At 38.7% G+C, this 26,810-nt stretch overlaps 1 protein-coding gene across 2 annotated transcripts in view; it reads left to right on the top strand.

Moving 5' to 3' along the window:
- Positions 1-8,787: 8,787 nt before the first annotated feature.
- The window catches only part of LOC142356459 (uncharacterized), an 18,407-nt gene continuing 384 nt past the window's right edge, over positions 8,788-26,810 (top strand). Inside the window, exons 1-4 of one of the 2 annotated variants that reach the window (XM_075408371.1) lie at positions 8,788-8,859; positions 9,469-9,627; positions 14,533-14,703; positions 19,010-19,193. In XM_075408371.1, the coding sequence (XP_075264486.1) occupies positions 9,556-9,627; positions 14,533-14,703; positions 19,010-19,193 (427 nt within the window). In that variant the 5' untranslated portion in view covers positions 8,788-8,859; positions 9,469-9,555. Of the gene's footprint in view, positions 8,860-9,438; positions 9,628-14,532; positions 14,704-19,009; positions 19,194-26,810 lie in introns of those variants that run through there. The other variant, XM_075408372.1, reaches the window with a different exon arrangement.

The following is a 26,810-nucleotide window of genomic DNA, read 5'->3' as shown; positions in this document are numbered from 1 at the left end:
TTCGTTTAATGTGCACCACAACTAGTCAATCTGGATCTTTGACCAATTGTTCTCGAACAATAGTTTTTTTAATGGAAAAAACCTTTGAAAAGATATTGAAAAGCAGTTCCTAAGAAAATCTTCTATGTAGAATCCAATCCGATAATCAAGTTTCTCAGGATATGCGAACATGAAACGCATGGAGGAATTTGGATCCAAAAACCAGAGACAGTGGAATTTAGTCCAAAAATGTTAAACATAGGCAAATTTTTTGAAAAAATTTCTGTTTCGTAAAAAATTTCCTAAATCGATTTGAAGATTGGTTACAAGAATAAGCTGGTAATTATATGAGTGTTGAATGAAAATAATAATTAGAACAAATGATTCCGAGATTTTCTTCATGGTGTTGGTGTTAGCATTTATCTATACATATCTTTTTGATTGCTCCAATTTAGCTGTGACAATTTTGTCTATTTTTTTGTAAGTTTTTTTTGCTTTTCTAATCATTCTGTTGTAATTTTAGTTTGCTTTATCTTTTTCAAACAAACGCAATTCAAAATCGTTTTTGTTAGTAAAAACTATGAAAACAATTTGCAGCTGCCGCTAACTAGGCATAAAAGTTCGTTTTTTGAATGTCGTCTACTTTTATTAATATAGGATGATTGAATTACGTTCATAATCTTCTTAATCGGTCAAGTTATTGCAGCTTTTTTCAGTCATATATGCGTATAGAGTTTTTAAAAAACTCTACACATCAGTGAATATTGTTCTTGCTTTTGTCATTTTAGGCAATAATAATATCAGTCTTATATTTCTTTTTCGTAAAATCTGGTCTTAACAGCTAAATTGTTAGTCTCAAAGTTCGAGCTTATTGATAACGCAAACGTTGTTGCCAACTGCCTACTACTTAATAGGAACATAAAAAAGAAAGCAACTTTTACTTGGAAAGAAGGACGGACAAAATAGGGTAAAAAGTCCTTAAATGGTGTAACTGATAATTACAAGTGTTCAAAAAAGGAAAAAATTCCCCTTTCTGATTACAATGTTCATCACCAACTAGATTTTAAAGAGATCTATAAGTGATTACGTTCTTAATCAACATGGAAAAATAGCTAATAGCATGCAGCTAATAATAAATAAGAGCAATTATTTTTTTAGATAGATCAGTTGAAAAAGAGCAACCGAAGCTGGATCAATAATTATATATAATCTCTCTAGCTTTGAGTGATAGTTTGTCAACATGTGTGTTTAAATGGGTTATGCATTTCAGTTTAAAGTTTGCTCCTGATAATAATAACAATCTGGAACAAGGTGTCAACACTGAAGAACCCAAAATTATGTAAAAATGGCATTGAAAGCGTTTAATTTTTGTATGATCTACGCTTGAGGCTTTTAAATGAAAGTATTACGGTTTCTAAGCGCAGATGTTAAATAATTTTGCTTTGAATAAAGCGTTGATTTTACGTAATTTTGCGTTTCTAAGCTTAGATCTTGCATAATTTTGCGATGAAAATAGCGTTGATCTTAAATAATTTGTAGTTTCGGAACATACACCGTACATAAGTTTAGCGCTTCAACCTTGATTCTTACATAGTTTTGGCGTTTTTAGGGTAGATTTTACATAAATTCGACGCTTAATTTTAAGTTTTAATATATATTTTATTGTTTATTTTACCGTTGAACTTACGTATATTCAACGATTGGCTTTTTGCATTCGCCTTATATTTTTTTAGACTTTATTTCGGCGTTCAGCTAACATAAATTCAATATTTTAGCCTTGATATTAAAGAAGTTGAGTGTAACTTCATGTTGGCATGAAAAACATTCCAATACTATATAAAATCTCAATTTGTCATTTTTTGGCGTATCTTGCCCAGGAGAAACGTTGGGTTGTCATACGTTATTTTTGATTTTTTGATAATGCACTATTTTTTACAGAAGAGAACTTTCATCGTGTCAAAGAATTATTCAAGCCCAACCAATTTTGTTTAGGGAGTGAAAAAGATGAATGATCTGAAACCCAATGCGCGAATAGATTAATTGATTAAAAAGATGATTATCTGAAATGAATGAGTCGTCAAAAATGTGAGTTCTCTTCCCAGTTTAAGGTCCTGACCGAAATCGACTCTCAGACCGTCCCAGACAAAATCGACCTCTGATGAGAATGTACGAGACCGAAATGACCTCTGATCAGTCTATTGTGTGCTCCTTAAGATTGTCTGATCAGAGTTCACTTTGGACTAGGGATCCTTGGCATGAATTATGTGATCCGTTCTCCGAATTGCTTAAATCCTACTGCTTTCGTGCGTTTTTCTTGGAACCCACGTGAAAAATAGTGAACAAAACTCCAATACTTGTGAGTTTGGTGGTAGCTGTGACGGCTGCAGTTGCCCAAGTGGTTCCAATTGTGGTGTCCTTCAACTTGGAGGGCAACTTCTCTGCTCAGACGTTGATGTTGATCCAGGCTCTGGCTGAGATACTCAAAAGAGCATTCTTGGCTACCATGGCGCTTTCTGGTCTCATTGGTAAGTTTCTCCTAACCTAGTTATGACCTTCCACTCCTGAGGATGGCGTCATTTTACAAGAGTTGTTAATTTTTATGTTTCAAAGCTCAGGTTCGAAAGTCCTATAAATAATGTAAGATTTGCGAAGGAGAACTGCCGTAAGAAAACAGATATTCCACTGAAAAGCGGACCCATCCTAGAGCGATATTTTTCGACCATATGAAAAGGATTTACTTTGTTTCTGCGTTTTTTTTACTACAATTTCTTGTAAGATTTGCAATTTATTTAGCGAGGAACTTTTGAAAGTTGTAACTTTTGCGACATTACAGCAAAAACATTGAAAATATTCACTTCCAGTCTTTCTTTTTCAACAATTTTTTATCAACAATACCTAGAACCGGTTCCTGTGATTCAAAATTGAACTGATATGGCCATGAACGGATGCGATAGTTGAGTTCATTCACCAACAATATTTTTTGACTGGCAACTACGAAATACAACGGATATAAATTCAAACATGTAGGTACAGTAAAATTCTGTGCTCATATAAAATTCCAAACCTTCATCAACAAAATTTCGCTCCAAAACCATAAAACATAATCTCCCGAAAAATTAAATAGTTTCTGATGAAAAACATATTAAAACCACGAAACCAATGGTCTCAACGACCATCTTTTGACAAAGAGAAAATGAAATTAATTAATTGTGTGTTTGTCAAAAAATGCCGCTCAAAATTATGTCCTTCTATTGTTTAGCCTCTCTGTGGAAACTATTATTTCGTTTGGAATATTTAAAGTTATGTTAAGGATCTTAGTGAAAATTTTTAATGATCAGTTATAAATATTTGAAACTCCACGAAAGATACAAGAAAAAACAAAAAAGGAATGTTGAAAATCAATTAAAACTTGGCTGATTTTTTTTCTCACAATTTACCGTATATTTAATCAAACTGATAGTCACCTTTTCTATTAGCACTTTTACAAAAAATGAGAAATACATAAAAATCGTTTAGGGTTTTTTGATGTGGCCTGACTAATGTTCCTCGTAAGAATCTAGAGTCCTGAAAGAATTTTGTAAGATTTAACAACGCCTTGTGAGAGCATTCTAAGATCTTACAAGATTAACATTCGTTTTCGAGTCAGGCAAAATAGAAGTTTTATTTTGGTTTAACTTTGTTAATGCTTTTGATAATGTAATTTTAATCGGAATTCGTCTGAGAGAGGAAAATTTTTCATAGATAAAACGAAAGTAACTTTCTGACACAGGCTGTCTTAGTGAATGCAATTAATTCTTTCTCCTCATCTTAGAGAAAATTAGGACCTCTTCTAAACAATGCAAATAAAAATAGAAAAACAAAAAATGTTGAAAAAAGTTTGCACACGTTTTAAATATCACAGCTAAATCTTAAAATTGACACCAAAAACTTTTTTTGGGAAGTTATTGGCGTACTCCATTATAAGCCAACAATTTGGAGCAATGCAATTAATAGTTGATTGTCGTTACCTGTAAAAAATTTAAAACATTCTCCAAATGCGGGCAGTTTTGATTTTAAGATGATTGACAGGAAAAAATTAAATGAAAAAGAAACTTACATCAAGAAAATTTTCAGGCTGAAATATCAAAATGAGTAAACTAATAATTTTATCTCGCTTTTTCGCAGTGATTTTTCAAGCTTACCGATTTTTCCGAACGTTCAAATATATAGGGTATCTGCTGGTTGATACAAAATTTTTTTAGAAGAGCACTGCTTGAGTTTAAACTTTTTCATCAAGATAGTGATGTGGCTAATTCAATTTTTTTTAAACAAACAAACCTATAAAGTCGAAAAATATTGAAACGTTAAAAGAAGCTAAATAAAAAGCTAAAAGTTCACCACAACAATTCTGAATGAAGGAATAATTATATATGGAATGGTCTGGTCAGTGGTCTTTAGGTCTGATGCAATATGATCGGGGTCAAAATCCTGAGAAATATGAACTGTTTTCTTCTTTAAACACGAAAATTAAATTAAATCCAAGTGTTTAACACAACTGAAACAAAAATATGGTGTACAACTCATGCAGGCGTCCATTAATATTACGTTATACATAAAATCAGATTGCTATCTTTTTAAAATGTTAAATTACCTGTTTTGTTCCTGAAAGTAATTTTGAAAGGCATTCCTCTCTATACCCAGGTACAGCTGGCTAGACCAAATTGAGCGCTGATCAGACATCCTTCGAGCGCACACATTTTCTCGGTGCGTTCGAATTACATGGTCTGGAAAGGGCTTCAAGCGCATTTGTGTCATGAAAATGGTCTTGAATTTGTCTGATCAGAGGTCACTTGGGTCCGGAATGGTCTGACTAGAAGCAGTTTCAAGCGGTCACTAGTCTTATCAGATGGCTAGGCGAGCAAAATTTTTTTCAAGTTTTTTGTTTTTTTCACCAACAGATGTTGTCTCTGCTAAGAGTCAACAATACAGCAGCATTCTAATCAGAATCCCATTGAAAGTCTGATGGTTTTGGTCAAAACCAAGGGGTCCAGCTTATAGCAACTGCTGGTCCCCTCCTCAAATGATTTGGAATAACTGTCGATCAAGACGTTTTTATGCAAAGCTGTCTAACCTCATCTATCCAGTTAAAAACATAATAATGGCATACTCAATAATTTTTTTTCCGCACGGATTTTTGCTCATTAGCAAAAATTTTTGAATTGGTTTTTCTTTAGTTGAATATCTGATTGAAAACAGCAATTTTCAAGAAATGAATTGAGCGATTTGTTCATGTTCATGTTCATTCTCTTATCAGACTTAACTGAACGCAGTCTAAAAAGAGGCAACTTCGAGCGCACTTTAGTCTGATCAGAGGCAACTTCGAGCGCACTTTAGTCTGATCAGAGGCCATTTTGAGCGCATTTTAGTCCGATCAGAGGCGATTTCAAGCGTACTTCAGTCTGATCAGAAACTGACGCTTGAGTCTGATCAGGTGGGTGACTTCTGAGCACACAATAGTCTGATCAGAGTAGGTTTTCGAGCTCACTTCAAGCGCATACGGAGCTTCGAGCGCACGATAGTATAATCAGAGCACAATTCAGTCTGGGTCGGTCTGATCGGATGCGATTTCGGTCTGGACCTCAACCTGAGTACTTAAGCGCAATTCCACACCAGAAAAAAACAAGAGAACCTAAGTTTGAGCGATGACCAATCCCTAGTTACGTAATTAGTTACCTAATTACAAATATGTTTTGAATAATAGTAAAAACTTTTGATTTTTGATTGATATGACAGGTGCGTGGTTCCGAGTTTGGGAGCGGTACTTTGTGTTGTGCCGTCTCTTCCTCTTATCTGGAGCATTCACAATCATGGCACCCGACTGGCTTGCATGTCTCATGGCTGCAGACAGAATCTTCGCTCTCAAGGGAGTCGATTCGGCTTAATTTCTTAAAAATAACCAGCTATATTGTTTTGCGGCAGCATAAGTAAAACGCCGCGCTCCAGTAAAAAAAATGGGAGCTAATTGAAAATTATGATCAGCGGAAATTATGATCAGCGGAATATCTATATATCAGCGGAATTAAATGTTCCGCTGATATAGATTTCTACTTATGGAAAGACTGTGATCGAGACGGGGCGTGAAAAGAGTCAAAATTGCATTAACTCAGTTTTCTTGACACTAATTGTTTATGAAAACTATTGCTCGACATTAGGAAATTTTTGTTTTTATTGTTAGACGCAAATCATAACGCATTTCTTCGTACAATGCTATTGCGAATTCAAAGTCTGAAACCAAAGAAATCAGAGACGATCGTTAGTTTGTGGTAGAAAAGTATATGGCGAATTTTAACGCTGTGAAGCATAGTTTTTTTCAAGGCTTTTTGACTTTTAAGTAAATGTATCAACTGATTTTTAGCATATTTAAGAAGAGTGGCGCAGTTGGCAACACAACGGGCGTAAATAAGTAGAAATCAAAAATATAATCGCCTGCAACTCGAGGCCATTTCAGTTACTTCTACATGTCTATAGTTTTCTTTGATACTAAGAACATCAATATGTTCTACTCCGCAAGAGTTGATGAGCAACCTCGCGCCCAGTAAAGACGGGGCCAAGCACAACTTTGGATATAAAATTTTACCAGCTACTTGCTTAGTAAATTTGGGGTTGAACATAATTCACAACACAATTTAACGCAAGCGAAACACGGCTATCACAATTTGCTTGATGCGTAAAGACAGTTAGCAGGTGCATTTTTTCTGCAATAACCTATCTCTTTTTCGCAAACAGTGTTTTTAACGTTCAAAATTCCGGTGAGTTAAATAAAAAGAAAGTTTTTCCATCAAAAATAATTTTTGTGCAGTTTTGTGCTGCGCATATTTGTTTTACTTTGTTTTACTTTTTCTTTTTAAATTACTAGCCTTATCGATTTAAGTCACTCTATATTTTGGTCCAAAATTCGGAGCACCATCCGCGTGGCAATTTCCAATCAACCACTTCATAGTTTTGTTACTTTACTAGTTACATCTATTTGTCTCCTTTTTAAATCAAAACATCGTTTGATTTATGATTATATATATATATATATATATATATATATATATATATAAAAATATATTAGTGTATATATATATATATATACATATATATATATATATATATATATATATATATTTATATACGTATATATAGATATATAAATATATATATATATATATATATATATATATGGATATATATATATAAATATATTAATATTTAAGTATACAAATCCTTATATATATATATTTATATAAGTATATATATGCATTTATGTATTTTTGTATACACACACATATACATATATATATATATATATATATAAATATTTATATATATATAAATATATATATATATATATATATATATATATATATATCTTTTTAACTCTTCTAAGATTAATTGTAGCCCTTTAACCTTCCTATCGTGATTCGATCATTGCAAGACAATCAATTTGTAAAATGGCCCGGCAAAAACGCATCTGTCTAAGTGCTTCGATTTGAAAACTTGAATATATGCTGCATTTTATTTGGATCTTGGCGCGGTCCGCTAATACAGCATCTGGATTGCGCGCGTTGGTTCGAAACCCTATATGTTCAGCTTCTTTTATTCGACAAACTAAAAAACTGAAGAACATAACGAAAAAACAAAGTAACTTCATTTACAGAAGAAAAAACAAAACTCAATACATTTGGCTTTCGCCCAGCAGTATTCGCACATCCACACAAGGGGGTTCGAGCACTACAAACTTACATCAAGCTTTTAATTAGAAAACATTTGAAGAGGAAATTTTGTATGCTTTTCTTCCTTTTCTTAATTTTTCTCCGAAAAAGGGGTTATCAGAAACTCTCTAAAATCTGTAAAAATTCTAATGTCACGTTCTTTTATGACCGGTTTTCTATTAATCAGGTCTTACTTTCTCAAAATTCGCCGCCACAGGATTTTGGTGATGACGTAAATATCGGTTTTTACCTACTTTTTTTCTTATTAAAACACGTTTGATCCTGTTAACTGATTTAACCAACTGATCCAAAATTATCACGATCAAAAAATTAACTAGTACTAAAAAAGCTGAAAAACTTTGTAAAAAAATCAAACTACGATCTAAACAAGCTTTTAACAGATATTTTATAAAAAATCAGTCAGCGTCCAATTTTGTTTGCATGGAATATGAGGCACTCACTGATCACGAATTGCTTATCTTGGTACCAAAAAAATGCAAAACTAAAGTTTTCTAAATTTTTTTTGTTGAAAAGGTTTTTTGGTTTTCTGATTCGAGGGAAACATAAGGGCAAAAGTTTGACTGTTTCCCTCGAATCAGAAATTAATTGAAAAATTTGGTGGAATTAATTCTCTGTTTTTGGATCCATTTTTTGTTTGTAGTGCTGAAATAGAGCGCATCTGTGAAAATATAAGGGCAAAAGATTGACTGTTTTCACAGATGCGCTCTATTTCAGCACTACAAACAAAAAATAGATCAAAAACAGAGAATTAATTCCACCAAAATTGTTCAATACGACTCTGCAATTTTATTTTGGAATACAAGCAAGAATACAATCATTTGTTTTTTCCTAATTCTTTGCAAATATTTTTTCATCCGAATTATTATCCGGTATTTGTCATGTAACTTTGGTTTAATCACACTTTTATGTGTGATAAAGGTGAATGGTGTGTTCAGCTTGAAATCTAATTAGAATAAAACCTAAGAAACTATTTATTAAAGGACAAATTCTAGCCAACAGCCATAAAATAAACATTGTTATTCCGTCGGTAGCGTTCTTTTGTTTGGTTTTTAAATAAATATATATTTTCACCTTACCCTCATGTTTTTGTCTATTTATTAATTATTCTCGCATATATTTGTAGGTAAAATGCAGCTAAGTTTCTCAGTTCAAATTTTTTTCTGATGTTATTTTGACTATATTTTCAAATATTACCAAATAATAGATAGATATTGATTTTTGTTCGTCTTTAATGTATGCTGTTTTTATTTGACTTTGTTGTCTGTCATGTCTCATAGTCTCCCTTATGGAAGATATCATCGACCATCTTATGCGGCATTATTTAAATTGTTTAGTGGTTTGACTTTAAAGCAATTTTTTAAATGGATACGTATTTTATTTTTGAACAAAATATGAATTTTTGAAAGTTTTCTATCTCTTCCTCATTTGGTAGACAACTGAATTAAAATAGTGGTTGAGCGGGGTCAGAACATTGTGTGCAAATGCACATAACCCAGGCTCCTTGTAGATATTTTCCCTCACCTAAGACAATCAGTCAAAAGTTTGCCCAAAAATAAACATTTTTGACCTATATTTTTGTGGAGTTTACCCATTTTTACTCATATTTTTCTAATTGACCGTCTTTGATACGCACTTTTTGTAATTGGCCTATTTTGGTTATTTCTTACACATCCATCTAACTAATATTCGATAAAAAATTCCAATCAGAATCAGTAACATATTTTGTTTTAAGTATCCGGTCTGGTACAAGGAGAAAGCGACTCGCTCTTTCGGCTACCTGATCTCTCTGCCACTGTTGGCAATTCAACTGTTGATTGGAATGCCTCGCCTCATGGTCACAAAGGACGACACTCCACGCAGCTGTAAAAGCAACAGCAACCTAGTCGAACAGGTTAATTAGCCGACAAGCATAAACAACCCAAACTAAAATTTGGTCCGAAACAAGAACAAGAGGAAAGTGATTACAAAAAATAATTAAAGAGCAACAAAACGATTTTTACTCGTGTCGCTTTTGCTTTTCTTAGCATAAACTAAAAAAAAATTGCCCTCCTTGCTTAGTTAAATTAAGTATGTACCCGTACCTAACCTCCAGAGAGAATCAGTACTGAATCAGAACAAATTCAGATAAATTTAGGTTTTCAGTACTGAATCAGAGATAATTCAGCACGAATCAGAGAAGGACATGGTGAAATATACCCATTTAACACATCATCTTTGGACTTTTTTACGCGCTGTTATCTTAATTTATTGCGACGCTAGATTTGTGAACCATTATAATGCGTTGAGAAGACATATATTTTAACCAAAAGACAGACGCCCATATTGCAAATAAACTAAAAAGGGCTCACAGCCAGATCTCCTACAGGGCTCTTTTCTCAAAAAATACCTGTTAAATGTCAGATTATAGTCAAGGAATTGTACGACTGTGATCAAAATAAGTCATTAAATGATAGCTCTACGAATTTACTGCGTTGGTTTGGCATCAAACGAAACCCTTCGACAAACAACTGAATACTAATAACTGGCATCGTCAATAAGTAACATAATCTGTTTTGCCGCCTATATTATGTGCACCGAGCTCAATATAAAATAATGAAGTGATAGATGCGATGCTACAAATATTTTTAATGACGCAATTGTTGTTCGTGATGCTACCAATGTATCACATTTCTATCGTCATAAATTCGCATCGTTAAAACATTGAATTGATAAACCTTTCTTCGTGATGCTACAAATGTACAAATTTATGTTGTTACCCGGACCCTAGTGTCATAGACTTTCAGTACTGATTCATTAGATTCCCATAGTAGTTTCTTAAGTCAGTACTGAATCATAGTAACCTAAGGGTAGGGTTACCTTGCATTATGTTCAGACAAAACGCAGAATCAAACTTTTTTATGAGTTTTGTCTGTTTAGTATGATTTTCCGTTTTCATACTGTTCATAGAAAATTCAGAAAAAAAATTTGAAAATTTCGAAAACCATTTTGAATTTTTGGGAGACACCAATTTTGAGCATGAAAATAGCATTATAGCATTTATAGATTTTTAAACTTAAATACTATATTAAATAACAATATGGCAGGTACGTCTGGGGGGGGGGGGTGCTGTCGACGAGCCAATACGGGGGGGGCTGTCGAGCGAATGCGAATAATAATAATAATAGGTAGCGAATTAAAGGAATTAGAATGCAATACTTTTGCATTCAATATTATATATTTCCAACAGCCATCTTCCAAATCGAAGGGGTGCTAATTGTAATCAGACCCACAGTGTGAGCACGAGTTTTTAGTTTTTAGTTATGATGTTGTTTTCTTCTGTATTGTCGGTATGTTCAATCTTCAAACGCAATGCATTGTGAGTATTTTGGTTCTTAAACGAATGAAACCATTGGTAGGTTTAGTTTCAAACGTTGGAACGCCGATTTGACGAGCGAATACGGGGGGGGGGGGTGTCGAGCGAATGCGAATAATAATAATAATAATAGGTAGCGAATTAAAGGTAGTGGTGGTGGTGGGCGCGTGGATGGCGGGGGCGATGGTGGTGGTGGGCGCGTGGATGGCGGGGGTAATGGTGGTGGTGGTGGTGGGCGGGTGGATGGCGGGCGTAATGGTGGTGGTGGTGGGCGGGGGTAATGGTGGTGGTGGTGGGCGCGTGGATGGCTGGGGTAATGGTGGTGGTGGTGGGCGCGTGGATGGCGGGGGCGATGGTGGTGGTGGTGGGCGCGTGGATGGCGGGGGTAATGTTGGTGGTGGTGGGCGCGTGGATGGCGGGGGTAATGGTGGTGGTGGTGGGCGCGTAGATGGCGGGGGTAATGGTGGTGGTGGTGGGCGGGTGGATGGCGGGGGTAATGGTGGTGGTGGTGGGCGGGGGTAATGGTGGTGGTGGTGGGCGCGTGGATGGCGGGGGTAATGGTGGTGGTGGTGGGCGGGTGGATGGCGGGGGTAATGGTGGTGGTGGTGGGCGGGGGTAATGGTGGTGGTGGTGGGCGCGTGGATGGCTGGGGTAATGGTGGTGGTGGTGGGCGCGTGGATGGCGGGGGCGATGGTGGTGGTGGTGGGCGCGTGGATGGCGGGGGTAATGTTGGTGGTGGTGGGCGCGTGGATGGCGGGGGCAATGGTGGTGGTGGTGGGCGCGTGGATGGCGGGGGTAATGGTGGTGGTGGTGGGCGAGTGGATGGCGGGGGCAATGGTGGTGGTGGTGGGCGCGTGGATGGCGGGGGTAATGGTGGTGGTGGTGGGCGCGTGGATGGCGGGGGTAATGGTGGTGGTGGTGGTGGTGGTGGGCGCGTGGATGGCGGGGGTAATGGTGGTGGTGGTGGGCGCGTGGATGGCGGGGGTAATGGTGGTGGTGGTGGGCGCGTGGATGGCGGGGGTAATGGTGGTGGTGGTGGGCGCGTGGATGGCGGGGGTAATGGTGGTGGTGGTGGGCGCGTGGATGGCGGGGGTAATGGTGGTGGTGGTGGGCGGGTGGATGGCGGGGGTAACGGTGGTGGTGGTGGTAGGCGGGGGCAATGGTGGTGGTTGTGGGGGGGGGGGGTGTTCTTTTAGATGTTCCCGACTCATATTGGAAGTACTGTGAAACATTCCACCTTCACCTTCTTCATCTCCGTCCTTTATGAACAAAGATGTCTATTCCTGGAGCTCGAGTGTCAGTGTCAGGCGACGGCTAATCGGATGAAGGTTACAGGTATTTCTTCCTCGGGAGAATCGTGGAAGTCTACGTGGCAGTCTACATTGCGATGAAACTCTCGAAGAAACTGAGAGGCAGTCTACAGAGCGCTGAACGGCATGCTACAGCGATGGCAGTCTACAGAGCGATGGCAGTCCAGTCTACACAGCGATGGCAGTCCAGTCTACACAGCGATGGCAGTCTACACAGCGATGGCAGTCTACAGATCGATGAAACTCTCGATGATGAAACTCCAATTAACTGTAATTAATAGTCCTTTTATAAACAGCATAAACCCTTCTGTTTCAATTGACCATATACTCATTTAATTAAATTTTGCTATTGGCTATGAGTTTTTTTCCAAGTTCCAGCCGATTTGATTTTTTCATACTAATCAGTAAAAAATCAGGATAAAAATTCATTATGTTCAGGAAGAATTCAGAAACTGAGATTCATGATGTTCAGAAAAATCTCAGAATTTACTCTGAAATTTACCATGAAATGGCGAATAAGTGCCCTGATCAGAGCTCTGCGCATAGAAAAAAACAGAAGGAATTTATTATGATTCAGTACTGATTTTTGATGACACTACGGTCCGGGTATACAACTGGATTTCAGCTTCTCCAGTTTCTATTGTTTCCTAAGGCTATTTTGCGACGTGTATTGTTACATAATTGGATTTTTGTATAAAATGGCAGGTGTTCGACTGATCGTGCTACTTCTTGCACTACCCATGCTCTCCAAAAAAACATTTGAGACATATATTTGCAGTTCTCAATATGTAACCCGAAAACCTGCGTCCGAAAGAAGCCGTAAGAGCAAACAACGTGTCTTACTATCCGATTACAGTGTATCATTTTTCTTGATTGTTATATGGTAACTCCATGTAAAATTGTGATACCAACATGAAGCCAAAACTTGCTATATGCATGTTTGAAGCAAATACTAGAACTATTTGATTCCTTGATTCCAGAGTAAATGATCTAATTAAAAATGCCTGAAGCGTAGCAAGACACCATCTTTTTTTTCAAACAACTCATTCAAGACATTGCTCACAACTGAATATATGTTTTTAGTGACACATTGTTGCTTAAAAATCATCAAGAACGCCTTCCGCAAATTGATAAGGAAAACTATGTTTGTTTGGGGAAAGATTGCATCTTAGACAACAAATTTTTTGTTTTTTTATTTTGCATTATAATATATTCTTAACACTACATTGCCTCGTTGCCATTTACATTTTATTCATATGTGTATTAAAGGAAATTAAAAATTTTTATCAGTAACCGAAGTTTTTGTACTTAAAGTATCACTGGTCAATCCTTGCACTTCAATAAGTTCGGGAATTTTTGTTATGTAGACATGGAAACGGGCAATATGAAAAAGAGGGTACGTGGGTACATCTGATTCTGTTTCCTGACCTCTTAGTGTTTTTTCTCTTTTTTCGTTTTTTTTTGTTCAGAATTTGGCGTCAGTTTGCAGCCAAATCTTTTATAGCGTTTTACTCAAATTAACCATTTCTATAAGATTAATCCTCAGGGTGTTCACTCTGCTTGATTTCGTTGGATATTGTGCGTCCTATTTTTTATATTAGGCTGATACGCGCTCAAAATGCTTTAACGGTAATTCTTGTGCATTTTTTTGTTAATAACGCCTTTCGTGCTAAGGTTGAGAAGAGTGATACATGCTGGGATTAGATCAAATTAATCTTGGTCAAATATCTCAGGTGGCGTTTATTGATTCTAGTTTTAAATCCGGATCATTTTTTCAACACAAGTTTTACATTTTTGACAACACCTCATATTTTCACATATTACATCACATCAGAAATACAGCAAATAAATAAGTTGCAAAAATTTCAATTTTAAGCTTTCTGTTTACAAGAGTCTTGCAAGTAACGTTTGTCTCGTGAGATTCTTGTAAATAACCTTTATCTTGCAAGATGGAAGACCCTGGCGCTTATTCTGCAAAAGTCGTGCAAGATATTTCAAGATAATGTTATTTTATTAAATTTTATGATGAAAAAGATAACCGTCCGGTTATGACTGGGTGATCTTATTTGGTTCGCAATCAAGTTCTTTGTCTTTATTTGTTGTTTTGTCTTCATTTGTCAAACTTTATTTGTAGTTATTGACTTCGGTGAGTGTTACTGGGACTGTGTTGGTGACAGTGTTGACTGTGTGGCTGATCAAACTGATGAGAGGGAGAAGAGACAACAACATAAGCAGAAGTAGGACCAATCAGAGTAGAGCAAATAGAAACAAAAACAGTCACGACCGAAGGGGAGACGACCAGAAGGTTTCTCCTTTTTTTCACACCAAAAAAGTTACAATACCACTTTTATGTCTTTAATTTAAAAAAAATTATGTCTTTAAATTTTGTCGGTGTTTTTATACTTTTTGGTCGCTTGCGGCCAATTCAGTGTTGTAGTACTCTTTTTTAACTGAGTATAGGAAAACAGCTTTTGTAGCTTTTTTGAGGTCCTGTTGATTTTTTTTGCAAGGTCTGCCGGCTATTTTTGACGTTTTTTTCGGCTATTTTTGACCTTTTTTTCGGCCATTTTTGACGTTTTTTCGATCAGTTTTGACCTTTTTTTCGGCTATTTTTGACCTTTTTTTCGGCCATTTTTGACGTTTTTTCGATCAGTTTTGACCTTTTTTTCGGCTATTTTTGACCTTTTTTTCGGCCATTTTTGACGTTTTCTCGATCAGTTTTGACCTTTTTTTCGGCTATTTTTGCCCTTTTTTCGGCCATTTTTGACGTTTTTTCGATCAGTTTTGACCTTTTTTTCGGCTATTTTTGACCTTTTTTTCGGCCATTTTTGACGTTTTTTCGATCAGTTTTGACCTTTTTTTCGGCTATTTTTGACCTTTTTTTCGGCCATTTGAGACTGGATTAAGACTTGGCAAGTCTTGGCCAAGACTTGGATTAAGACTTGCCAAGTCTTGGTCAAGACTTGGATTAAGACTTGCCAAGTCTTGGCCAAGACTTGGATTAAGACTTGCCAAGTCTTGGCCAAGACTTGGATTAAGACTTGGCAAGTCTTGGCCAAGACTTGGATTAAGACTTGGCAAGTCTTGGCCAAGACTTGGATTAAGACTTGGCAAGTCTTGGCCAAGACTTGGATTAAGACTTGGCAAGTCTTGGCCAAGACTTGGATTAAGACTTGGCAAGTCTTGGCCAAGACTTGGATTAAGACTTGGCAAGTCTTGGCCAAGACTTGGATTAAGACTTGGCAAGTCTTGGCCAAGACTTGGATTAAGACTTGGCAAGTCTTGGCCAAGACTTGGATTAAGACTTGGCAAGTCTTGGCCAAGACTTGGATTAAGACTTGCCAAGTCTTGGCCAAGACTTGGATTAAGACTTGCCAAGTCTTGGCCAAGACTTGGATTAAGACTTGGCAAGTCTTGGCCAAGACTTGGATTAAGACTTGGCAAGTCTTGGCCAAGACTTGGATTAAGACTTGCCAAGTCTTGGCCAAGACTTGGATTAAGACTTGCCAAGTCTTGGCCAAGTCTGACAAGTCTTAAATGTGTTATGATCATAGCTCTGAATCAGTACTGATACCTAGACTTGCAATTAGACTTGCCCAGTACTGATATTGACTTGGCGTTAAGTACGGGACAATCTTCTACCTGTACCATTTTTTTTCCAGTAATATCATCCTATTTCGAATATGCTTCCCTATTTGAACCTCGATAGGTTGTGAAAGGTCAGATTAAATTAAACATAGGCCTTGATAAATTACTTTAACTTTCTGTTTGGGGGGTCTTCAATCATTAAAGAGCCAAACACATATTAATGAGTTCTCACTTTGAAAACTCTGACATTCGAGATTTTAATTATTTTTGGATGTAATCTTGACAATGGTCATACATTTATCCGTTTAGACTTTTCATATGATCATAAGCCTCTGATACTGGAGTGATTTTGACTTCGACTGAGGAGAAATTTTGAGATGGAGATTGTTGTGTTTGTCCTTTGGTTAGCGAAACCAATCATAATCATGTCGACGCCACACTAATTGAATTGAAATTGATCCGGCTGATTCCTCTGCTAAATTTTCTTGGGTACCTTTAAACGCTTATACTAATTTTTTCTGCCTTATTGGGTTAAGTTTCGCTAGATAACAAAAAAAATATATGAGTTCTGGTTTACTCAAGGTCGTGCAAATATTTAATAAAAAATAAAAAAGACAACTCGCTTTTTAACTGCCCGTAAGATAAAAATTCAAACACTAACCTCGGATGACATAATAGAATGATCAGCTAAGAAACACCAACAAATCGTACAAAGAGAACGGCTTTCATAAGTAACTCCTAAAGATTTATACACCTAGTGATCCGAATTCCAAAATTGATTAACTGATTTAAACTCCTAGTGCAATGAAGACACTAAGTTGGTTAAAGATGAAATTTCAAATGATTTTTTTTGAAGTATCTTCTTTTCTCATGGATTGCAGAGAAGAAATACTTAACTATTGAATACAATTGAACATTATTTTTCAAAATTTAAATTTCAAAATTTAAGAGATTTTAACTTTGAGAAAACTAGAATGACCGATTTCACCGCTAATTCCGTTTTCTTTTTGATTTCGTTTTTTGATGTTAAGTCTGTTCTTTTTAGATTGATTTTCGAAGCAATTGGTGTTTCATTGCACCTGGGGAAAAATTAACGGTGAACAAAATTGACTAATGTTTTAAAAAATTCAAGGAAAGTGTCAAACAAGCTGTAAAAATGGATAAAACAAACCAATACTTGGTTTGATCAAGTGAAAAGCATAGAGAGACAAATCGCAGTTCAAAAAATGAGCAAAAAATTAAGCTAACGAGTAACCTCCTTCTAACATCCTTGTTTGATAATCATCAAATATATATACCAGTACAAACACGAAAATAAACAAAACGAAAGAATAACATGAAAAACATCAAAAAAGAATAACCGGTTTTTCCAACTTTCTTTTCACTTCAAATCACCGCAAAAATCATATGAAAAATATTCAACACCGTTTTTAATGAGACCAATGAGACAAGTTTGAGAGCCAATTATACTTGTAGTTATTGAGACCACCTTACAGAAAAACAAATGAACGGTAACAATGGCAAATTACTAAGAGTTACTAATATTTCGAGTTTTCCTATTAGTGCCCCTACCTTGGTTGGAGCATTTCGTTTACACGCGCAGTCGAACTTGCAGTTGAGGTAAAAACCATTAGATGATCTTTGAGTTGTTTGCGTATTATCAACTATGCATAATCAGATTACATCAAATTTGCTTCAATTATTCATGCAGAAAATCAAAAGAAAAATAATGAAAAAAAAATCAAAATTTTCCACATACACCTTTTTTTATACGCTGCATTTTGGTTTCTCGTCAAAAACGTACAGTCGAAAAAATTGTAACAGATCTTTGAAGACAACTCGCAAATGCAATTCAAATTGCTTTAAATGTAAAAAGTCCTACATTAACAGCTGGCTGGGAATATGAGTAGGACTATTAAACATTAAAAAAAGTAATTGGAAATTTATCAACCTGAAAAAGTGTTGTAAAAATGCCTGCTACTATAATCCTCGTAAGCGGTATCATTGGTATCAGTGAAAAATGGTAATTTATTTTCTGAAAAAATATGAAAGCTATGTGGTTGAAATCTGCATTTTTTATACCAATTTCAATTTTCCAGGATGCTCATAATTTTCCACGATTTGATCTGGAGACGAAAAAGCCAGTCTCGCATAAATATTCCTTCAGTTTTGAGAAATATTCGAACAAGAACTTATTAACTTATTCAGAGAAAATAAAGAAAACTTCTTACGATAGTACTATATATTATCTCACTCATAGAGTCATAAAATCAGAGCAAACAGAAGCCATTACAAGCCAGCTCACCTACCAAATAAGTGAACAATTTGGTGCATTTTTCTTCTTTAATTCCACAAAATGAATCTTACATAACATGTCAAAGGGCCTCAAAGTGTGGGATGGGATAAAAGAATGATTTTACTAATTAGCATGAACTATTAAACAATACATTATTGTAATTTATACTGTAATAAAACAATATAATTGGTATTTTGTACTTTACAATGCCGCTGTTTCAAAATTCCACAAATTGGCGCAATAGTCTCAAAATATATTGGTATCTTTTACGTGTGCTGGTTTATAATGGCGTGGGGTTTAGTGTATGTGTTTCCGACCCCACAACACACACACACACACCCACACACGCACACACACACGCACGCACACACACGCACACACACACACACACACACACAAACACACACACACACACACACACACACACACACAAACACACACACACACACACACACACACACACACACACACACACACACACACACACGCACACACACACACACACACACACACACACACACACGCACACACACACACACACACACAAACCACACACACATTCCGCTCAGTGGTCATATGACGTGTAAACGTATATCGCCCTAAAATAATATAAGGGGGCTATAATGCGATAGAACCGTATTTTATTGAGTTAATGGGAAAAAAAGATAATATCAACAAAATTAGCGCGGCTTTTTTGCGTTGGATTGATTCGATTCCGTTTTTCAAGGTAGATTTGGCACTGACTCTCAACTGCTTCGCGTACACTGTCTTTGGGATAGTCCAGTATGGCATCGTCTCCTACTCCTACGCATTCATAGAGGACATTCCCACTCGCCTCTTCTACAGACTGGTCGGGTTCATATGTGGGGGAGTGGGGGCAGCTTTCATCGGACCCCTCTACCTCATCATAGGTACGGCTCCTCAAATCCTCAAGACTTGATGCCAGTCAAACTGGCTTATGATCAGACTCACTCGAGTACATAGTTGCACTCGACTTGCTCTTTCGAAGTTTCAGGGTCTGGGTGCCCTAGTCGAGAGATCGACCATGTGAAATGATTAATAGAGTTGATAGAGCTGATGTGGGGGTAATTTCCAGACTTTAATTACATGGCGGGGCAAGTCTTTTCACAGGTCGATCCACATTTTTTCATGCCCAATATCGGTCGACCGCGGTCTGTTAATGCCCAATATCGGTCAACAATGGCATTTTCACACCCAATATTGGTCGCGACCGAGGTCTTTTGATAAATCGACCTATCAAAAAAGTGACCTCAATAACGCAATGGACGGTCGGACATATCGATTTTCGTTCTGGACCTCAACCTGAGAAGGCAGTCTGACCATAGTTAGATTCCAGTTCAATTGAGTCTGATCAGAGACAACTTCGAGCTCATGTTAGTCAGATCATAACGAGCACTTGGGTCTGATCAGCAACGACTGCGTGAAATTAGATCTGATTACAGACAAAGTTGAGTTATTGGCTTCAGTCAAGAGCAATTTCGAGAGAAATCTAATGAGAAATTAAAATTAGCGCAATTGCTTAAAAATCAAGCTACCAAACATCTGTAAGGGACTTAAATTGGCCACTTTTATATAACAACAACTTGAACCCATCTCAAATGGTTGAAGTTTTTGATTATCTTCTAGCGCAAGTACTAAATCACCACGCGCCTCTCAAAAAATGCTATATACGAAACAATGAAAATAGTTTTCAATTGGCTGATAAATGGCTAACTAGAAAAACTAAGTCTCTTAAAAATTCCAGAGACAAATTTTTAAACAACGAAAACTACAAAGCACTTTTTAAACTAAAGCAAGATGTTTTAAAATCAGAAACAAATGATTTCAACAAATTTTACGCAGATTTCATTGAAGCTGCGGCAACGGACAGGCAAAAGTGGCAACTGATAAATGAAATACGGAATCAGAGAAAAACGCAAACGGACATTAAATGTTTGAGAAACGTTTTCGGAGACTACATAACGGAGATTATAAAAATGGCAAACCTTCAAACCTTCTTAATTTTCGATTTTCTCAACTTGGTGAATACAAAGGAACAAAAGATTACAGGGGCCATAGAGAGAAAAACAACCCTTCAAAACGAACATTCAGTTTCCGTTTTGTCACAGATAAGGAGTGTCACAACGCCTCAAGTCATCTCAAGGTAAGTAAACCACCAGGCCCTTCATCGATACCAGCATGGGCACTTAAAGATGCAGCGTCGGAACTTGTTCCACATCTGTCATTCATATTAAATCAATCCATCAAAGAACTAAGTTTTCCAAAATCTTTAAATAAAGCCATTGTAATACCACTTTTCAAAAAAGGAGACACAGAGGATCCAGACAACTATAGACCAAATTCACTCACAACATGTATATCAAAAATTTTTGACACTCTTCTCAGAGACCAAATTGTAGATTACTTATGGAGTGAAAAGTTGTTCACCAAAACGCAATATGGATTTAGAAAAAGACTTTCAACCACAGATGCAATCACGTACTGTATTGAGTTTATACGGTCAGAAACTGATAAAAAGTAAATATGTATCTGCTGCCCTACTGGATTTATCCAAGAATTTTGACTCTATAAACCACAAAATTCTTGATGAAAATTTAGATATGTTAGGTTTTAATACATCGCCTGGGCTATTAATCAAAATTTTTCTGTCTCATCGCGAGCAGCAAGTAAAAATACAAAACATTCAATCGGATCCAAATGAACTCACAAGAGGAGTTCCTCAAGGAATGGTCGTTGGTCCGCTGCTGTTCAATTTATACATAAATGACATGCGTAAATACCTTGACAACGAAACAGAGCTTATTCAATATGCAGATGACACAATCGTTCTCACAACCAATACCTCAATCGAAGATGGCAAAAAAATTAGAAATGGAAACACAAAAGTTAATTACCTTTTTCCAATCAAATGAGTTAAGTCTCAACGCCTCTAAAACAGAGTTCATAGTCTTTAGCAAAACAAAACGATCTGCCAATACACAAATGGTTGTTGACAATGTAGTCATTGATGAAAAAGAGGCGATCAAATACATAGGCGTCCACATTGATAGATTATTAACTTTCCAAGAAGAAGCAAAACACATACTAAAAAAATGGCTGACGGCATTAAAACTATTTATACAATAAGAAGAACAATTTCAGACAATATGAAAAACTCATTCTCAACGCATTAGTGTTAAGTCACATACATTATTCAGCAACTATCATTCAGTCTATCAACCAAAATCTTGTTCTAACACTGGACAGACAACTTAATTGGGCAGTTAAAGCTAGCTTCTTCAGGAAAAAGTTTTGTTCATCTAGAGATCTGAAACTAAAGCATAAAATTCTACCTATGCAATATTTTTTGAAATTAAAGCGAATTAATTACATCTAGAAGATTAAAACCAACCAACTACCAGCATTTGATAAAAGCAGGGGCCGTGAACTTAAAATCTGGAAAATTAACAAAAATGAAAGAACTTGACTCGAGTACTGGGGCTATAAATTCAAGAGCTCAAAACTAGAAAATTCATTCGTTAGAAAAGCTTTACAGGACTGGAATTCTTTACTTTGTCTCTTAAGAAAAAACGAAAATAAAAAAAATTTCAAAAAATAAATCTTTAATCATATATTTGAGGAATTTAAAGGAGACCTCTGCATGCAGTTATCGGATTGTTTTTCTTGGAAACATGTAAAGTTTAAAAACTAACTTTTCTTGGGTTCCAGTTCGGATAAATAAATTTTTTTTTCAGTAATGACATTGCTATTATTATTGGTACTTTGCACTGCCATTTTGTTTTGCGCAATCTACTTAATTGTTTTTGCTCAGCAATAATGGATTTAGTTCAGTGTTTTTTTTTGCTTCTGACTAGACACAATTTTGACCTCAAATGAGTCTGATCTGAGCCAAATAACTCTTCAACTAGACAAGTTTTTGCAATTGTTTGATGGCGAGTTGTTGGCGCTACAAAATTTACAGTTCAGACGCGGTGTCTGATCACGAAATCTGTTGGATTCTTTTTGCTCTGGTCAGAACCAAGAAGTCCAGCACCCATCAAGAGCCGCTCCTTCAGAAATTGTAAACAACTGTTTAGAGAAAAATTGTTATGCAAATTAGTCCTGGAATAATGGGGCAAAGGGGAACACAAAATTGTAAGGTTTCATTTGCTGGCTTTCTTGTAGGTTGAACTGGTTCTAGCTGAAATTTCTGGAATCAAATGTTTGCTAAAGATATTAATTTTTGTGAAGTGATTATAGAATACGGATACTGAAGAACTAAAACATGGTTCGATCTGTTCTGGTTAGACAATTTCGAACGCAAGTAGGTCTGACGAGAGACTATATTGAGCGTAGAGAATTCTAATGAAAAACAGTTTAGAGCACAGGTGGGTCACATTAAAATCGAAATCCACCTAATTTTGGTCCGATCATAAAGCACAGTTGGATTTTTCCTTGCGGTTGTTTTCGAGAGTACTTTGAGTGCTGAAAACGTTTTTTTAGCGGATTTTTGTCTTGTCAGAGCTGTATTCAAGCGCCCTTTGGGTGCAGAATAGACTTCAAGCGAGGCTGAATCTTATTAGAGGCGGTTTTTGTCTGGAACCATCTGATCACAGATCATCTTGTTCTTTCACATCATTCCGGGTATATCCAACCATGAAGGGGGTCGAAATGATGTCACGTTGCCTTGAAGATACTACTAGTACTTTCCCCAGTTTTTGAGAAAAAGAACTTTACGTTAGGGATTTTTTGTTAAGAACACATAAGGCGAAAGTTTTTTTGCGTAGAGAACTGAAAGTTCTATCATTCGAAAGTTCTCCAAAAATTGAATCGACAAGGCGGAGTACAATTTTTTTCTTTTTTACTTACTTTGTAAGAAGACATGGCCTATTCTTTAGTTTTCACTTTTTCATGCCGCAGATTTATTTCACCTCAAAAAAATGGATGTGTTGTTGTTGTTGTTGTTGTTGTTGTTGTTGTTGTTGTTGTTGTTGTTGTTGTTGTTTTTGTTGCTGTTGTTGTTGTTGTTGTTGTTGTTGTTGTTGTTGTTGTTGTTGTTGTTGGTTGTTGTTGTTGTTGTTGTTGTTGTTGTTGTTGGTTGTTGTGTGTGTGTGTGTGTGTGTGTGTGTGTGTGTGTGTGTGTGTCTGTGTGTATATATATGTGTGTGTGTGCGTGTGTGTGTGTTGTCTGTGTGTGCGTGTGTCTGTGTGTGTGTTCTGTGTGTTTTGTGTGTGTGTGTGCGTGTGTGGGTGTGTGTATGTGTGTGCGTGTGTGTATGTGTGTGCGTGTTGTGTGTGTGTGTGTGTGTGTGTGTGTGTGTGTGTCTGTGTGCGTGTGTGTGCGTGTTGTGTTTGTGTGCGCGCGTGTGTGTGTATGTGTGTGTTTTGTGTGTGTGTGTGCGCGTGTGCGTGTGTCTGCTTGTGTGTGTGTGTGTGCTGTGTGTGTTGTATGTGTGTGTACGTCTGTGTGGGTGTGTGTATCTGTGTGTGCGTGTGTGTGTGTTGTGTGTGTTTGTGTGTGAGTGTTTGTGTGTGTGTGTTGTGTGTGTGTTTGTGCGCGCGTATGTTTGTGCGTGTGTGCGTATGTGTGTCTTAGTTTGTGTTGTGTGTGTTGTGTGTGTGCGTGTGTGTGTTGTGTGTGTTTGTGTGTGAATGTTTGTGTGTGTGTGTGTGTGTGTGTGTGTTGTGTGTGTATGTGTGCGCGTATGTGTGTGTGCGTATGTGTGTCTGTGTGTGTTGTCTGTGTTGTGTGTGTGCGTGTGTGTGGGTGTGTGTATGTGTTTGCGTGTGTCTGTGTGTGTGTGTGTGTTGTGTGTATATGTTAGTGTGTGTGTGCGTGTTGTGTGTGTCTGTGCGTGTGTGTGTGTGTATGTGTGTGTGTGTGTGTGTGTGTTGTGTGTGTGTGTGTTTGGGTGTGTCTGTGTGTGTGTGTTGCGTATGTGTGTGTTGTGTGTGTGGTGTGCGTGCGTGTGGTTGTGTGTATGTGTGTGTGTGCGTGTGTGTGTGTTGTGTGTGTTTGCGTGTGAGTGTTTGTGTGTGTTGTGTGTGTGTGTCTGTGCGTATGTGTGTGTGTGTGCGTATACCCCTTCCGCCTCCCGTCGTGCCTGCCTCCCTATCTGTCTGGGAGCGGCAGATTCACTGAACACGCGCGCGCGCGCAAGGAAGGCAGCCAGGCCGTGATACTATCAAGGCAACCGACTTAATCAGCGGTTTCGTTTCCGCTCAGTTTCCATATTCCTAACAGATAGCCTCGCCTGTATCGTTGTCCCCCCCCAACCATACATCCCCTGAGGCGTTTGTGGCTTTGGTTCGGAGAAGGCGAGCCCCAGCGACCTCCAGCATGGGGCACAAACTCTCCCGCGCTGCTCCAACAGAAGAGCACTTGCTGTGCCCCACTGGGTTGTACCCTGATAGCACTGTGGACAAGAAGAAGCTCCGCCGCCTCATCCTCGAGGGGAAGTTGTCTCCATGCTACAAAGGGTTGGATGAGGACGAGGCAGGGGATGAGCAGGTGTGGTCCCGATAGACTCTGACCTTCCATCTGATGCGGTGAGCAGGGGTCTGGATTTACTTCCCTTTGCTTCCCTGAGACTTCCCCCTCCTTACGTTAACGCTCCCTCCCGCCTTCCATCCTCTCTCCTATGTCTACCTTGTCTGCTGTCCTGACTCTCCTCCATTTCCCTTGCTTACGCCTCTTGTTCTCACTCTCTTCTTCCTCGCTAACTCCCCGTCGCTGGTCCCACCTGCAGCAGCTGGAGGACTGCCCCATCTGCTTTCTCATGTACCCAGCGGTTAACCGCTCACGATGCTGCGGAAAAGGCATTTGCACCGAGTGCTTCCTGCAGGCGAGAGCCTGAAACATGAATAGCCCTGACTCCCTTCACCTACCCTTCGCATCCCCCTACCCTCCCCCCCCCCGTCCATCCCCTATGCCACCATGCTTCGTTCCCTTCGTCCTTGCCCTACCCTCCAGCCCCACCTCCGCCGCCCCTGCTTCCCTGGTCTTTCCCTGACGTTCTGTTGCCCCTTCCCCCTTTTTCTTCCATTCCTCCGCCCTCATCAGCTCCTCCGTTCCCCCTCCATCCACGCCTTTCCTCCCCCCCCCCCCCCCCATGGGCCTCTTCTGTTGTGCCCGTCCCATGTGGCTCCAGCCCCAGCCCCACCTTCCCTTCGCCTCTCATCCTTCCCTCTCCTTCTTCTTCATTCACATCACCTTCCCTGGTTCTGCCCTTTCCCACTCCAGAACCCCCCCCCCCCCTTCCCTGGCGGTGCCTTGAGATCTGCTTCCAACGGGCTTCCACCGAGCCTGTGGCACCGCCCGCTGTTCCATTCTCCTTCCTCCCAGCCCCCCTCAGCCTGTGAGTCCCTCCCTTGCCCCCACTTTCGTGGCCTCCACAGGTGAAGCCACGCCGCGGCGAACCCTGTGCACTGTGCCCATTTTGCAAAACGTCTCACTATGCTGTGGAGTACCGTGGGCCAAGAAGCCTTGAGGAATTTGATGCAGAGCGGTTGGAGCAGCAGCGTGTGATTGAGCAGAGGATCCGTTCGAGTCAGGCAAGCCACCCACTTTCATGTGTTCCTGGACTTGCCCAGTCTCGATCGCTTGTGACAATCGTTGGGTTTTGGCTGGGAAGCCGCGCTTGAGGCGCTCTGTGTTGCTCCTTTTGCCCGAAGGAAATTGCCTCACCCGCAGCCAGTCATGGTCAGGCAACGCCACCAACGGCGACATTGCACCAGCCAGGTGCACCATCCAGAGTGGCGGTGACAGGGGAAACCGAGTCGAGAAAGGACAGGCAGAGGCCTCAAGGGCTACCCTCGTCCTCCACAGGATCCACACCAATGGCTTCGCAAGAGCACCTTGAAGAAGCGATGGTGAGAGGCCCCCATTTGCCTGCCTACCCTGACATCCAGCTCAGTCTCTTGTGCTCATTGATCTGTATATGCCCTCCATGCAGCTTAAGCTTAGTAGGAATACATACTCTGGACAATCTTGCTGCCACAAAGGCATTGATCTGCTGGGTTTCACTTGCTCTAACCTGTGCCCTTTGGTTTGCCACCCTGTCCCTTCCGCTCGCCTCTTTCCCTCTTTGTCTCCCCCCCCCCCCCCCTCTCTATCTGTTTCAGGTGCAGCATGCAATGTGGCTATCCGCTCAGGATCACTCCACAGGGAATTCTAGCCACAACATCCCAGGGGCCCGCACAACGGTGACCTTTGCACCATCTCCCAAGCAGCAGACTTGACGTCACTTCCTGGTTGACTGACACAGTCGTGCACCCCTTGCGCCACCCTTCCCTGCACTCAGTGCTAGCCTAGACTATGGCCCAGACATCTGCCGCCAACAGACCTCCGAGATAGGACACTAGTGGGATGCTAACATGCACGGGCTTCTGGCAATTAACGTTACTCAGGGGCCGCTGCCGGTGCTTCAGTCCGAGAGCAGAGGAGCCAAGGATAATGTCATCAATGAGATGCTTGTCTTGATGGGCCTAGCGGAAAGCAATGGAGGTATGGGCACCATTCGAACCGC

Source organism: Convolutriloba macropyga, unplaced genomic scaffold, assembly GCF_964194025.1.
Source record: "Convolutriloba macropyga unplaced genomic scaffold, txConMacr16.3 SCAFFOLD_310, whole genome shotgun sequence".
Lineage (NCBI taxonomy): Eukaryota > Metazoa > Xenacoelomorpha > Acoela > Convolutidae > Convolutriloba > Convolutriloba macropyga.
This window is presented reverse-complemented; position numbering and strand designations above follow the sequence as displayed.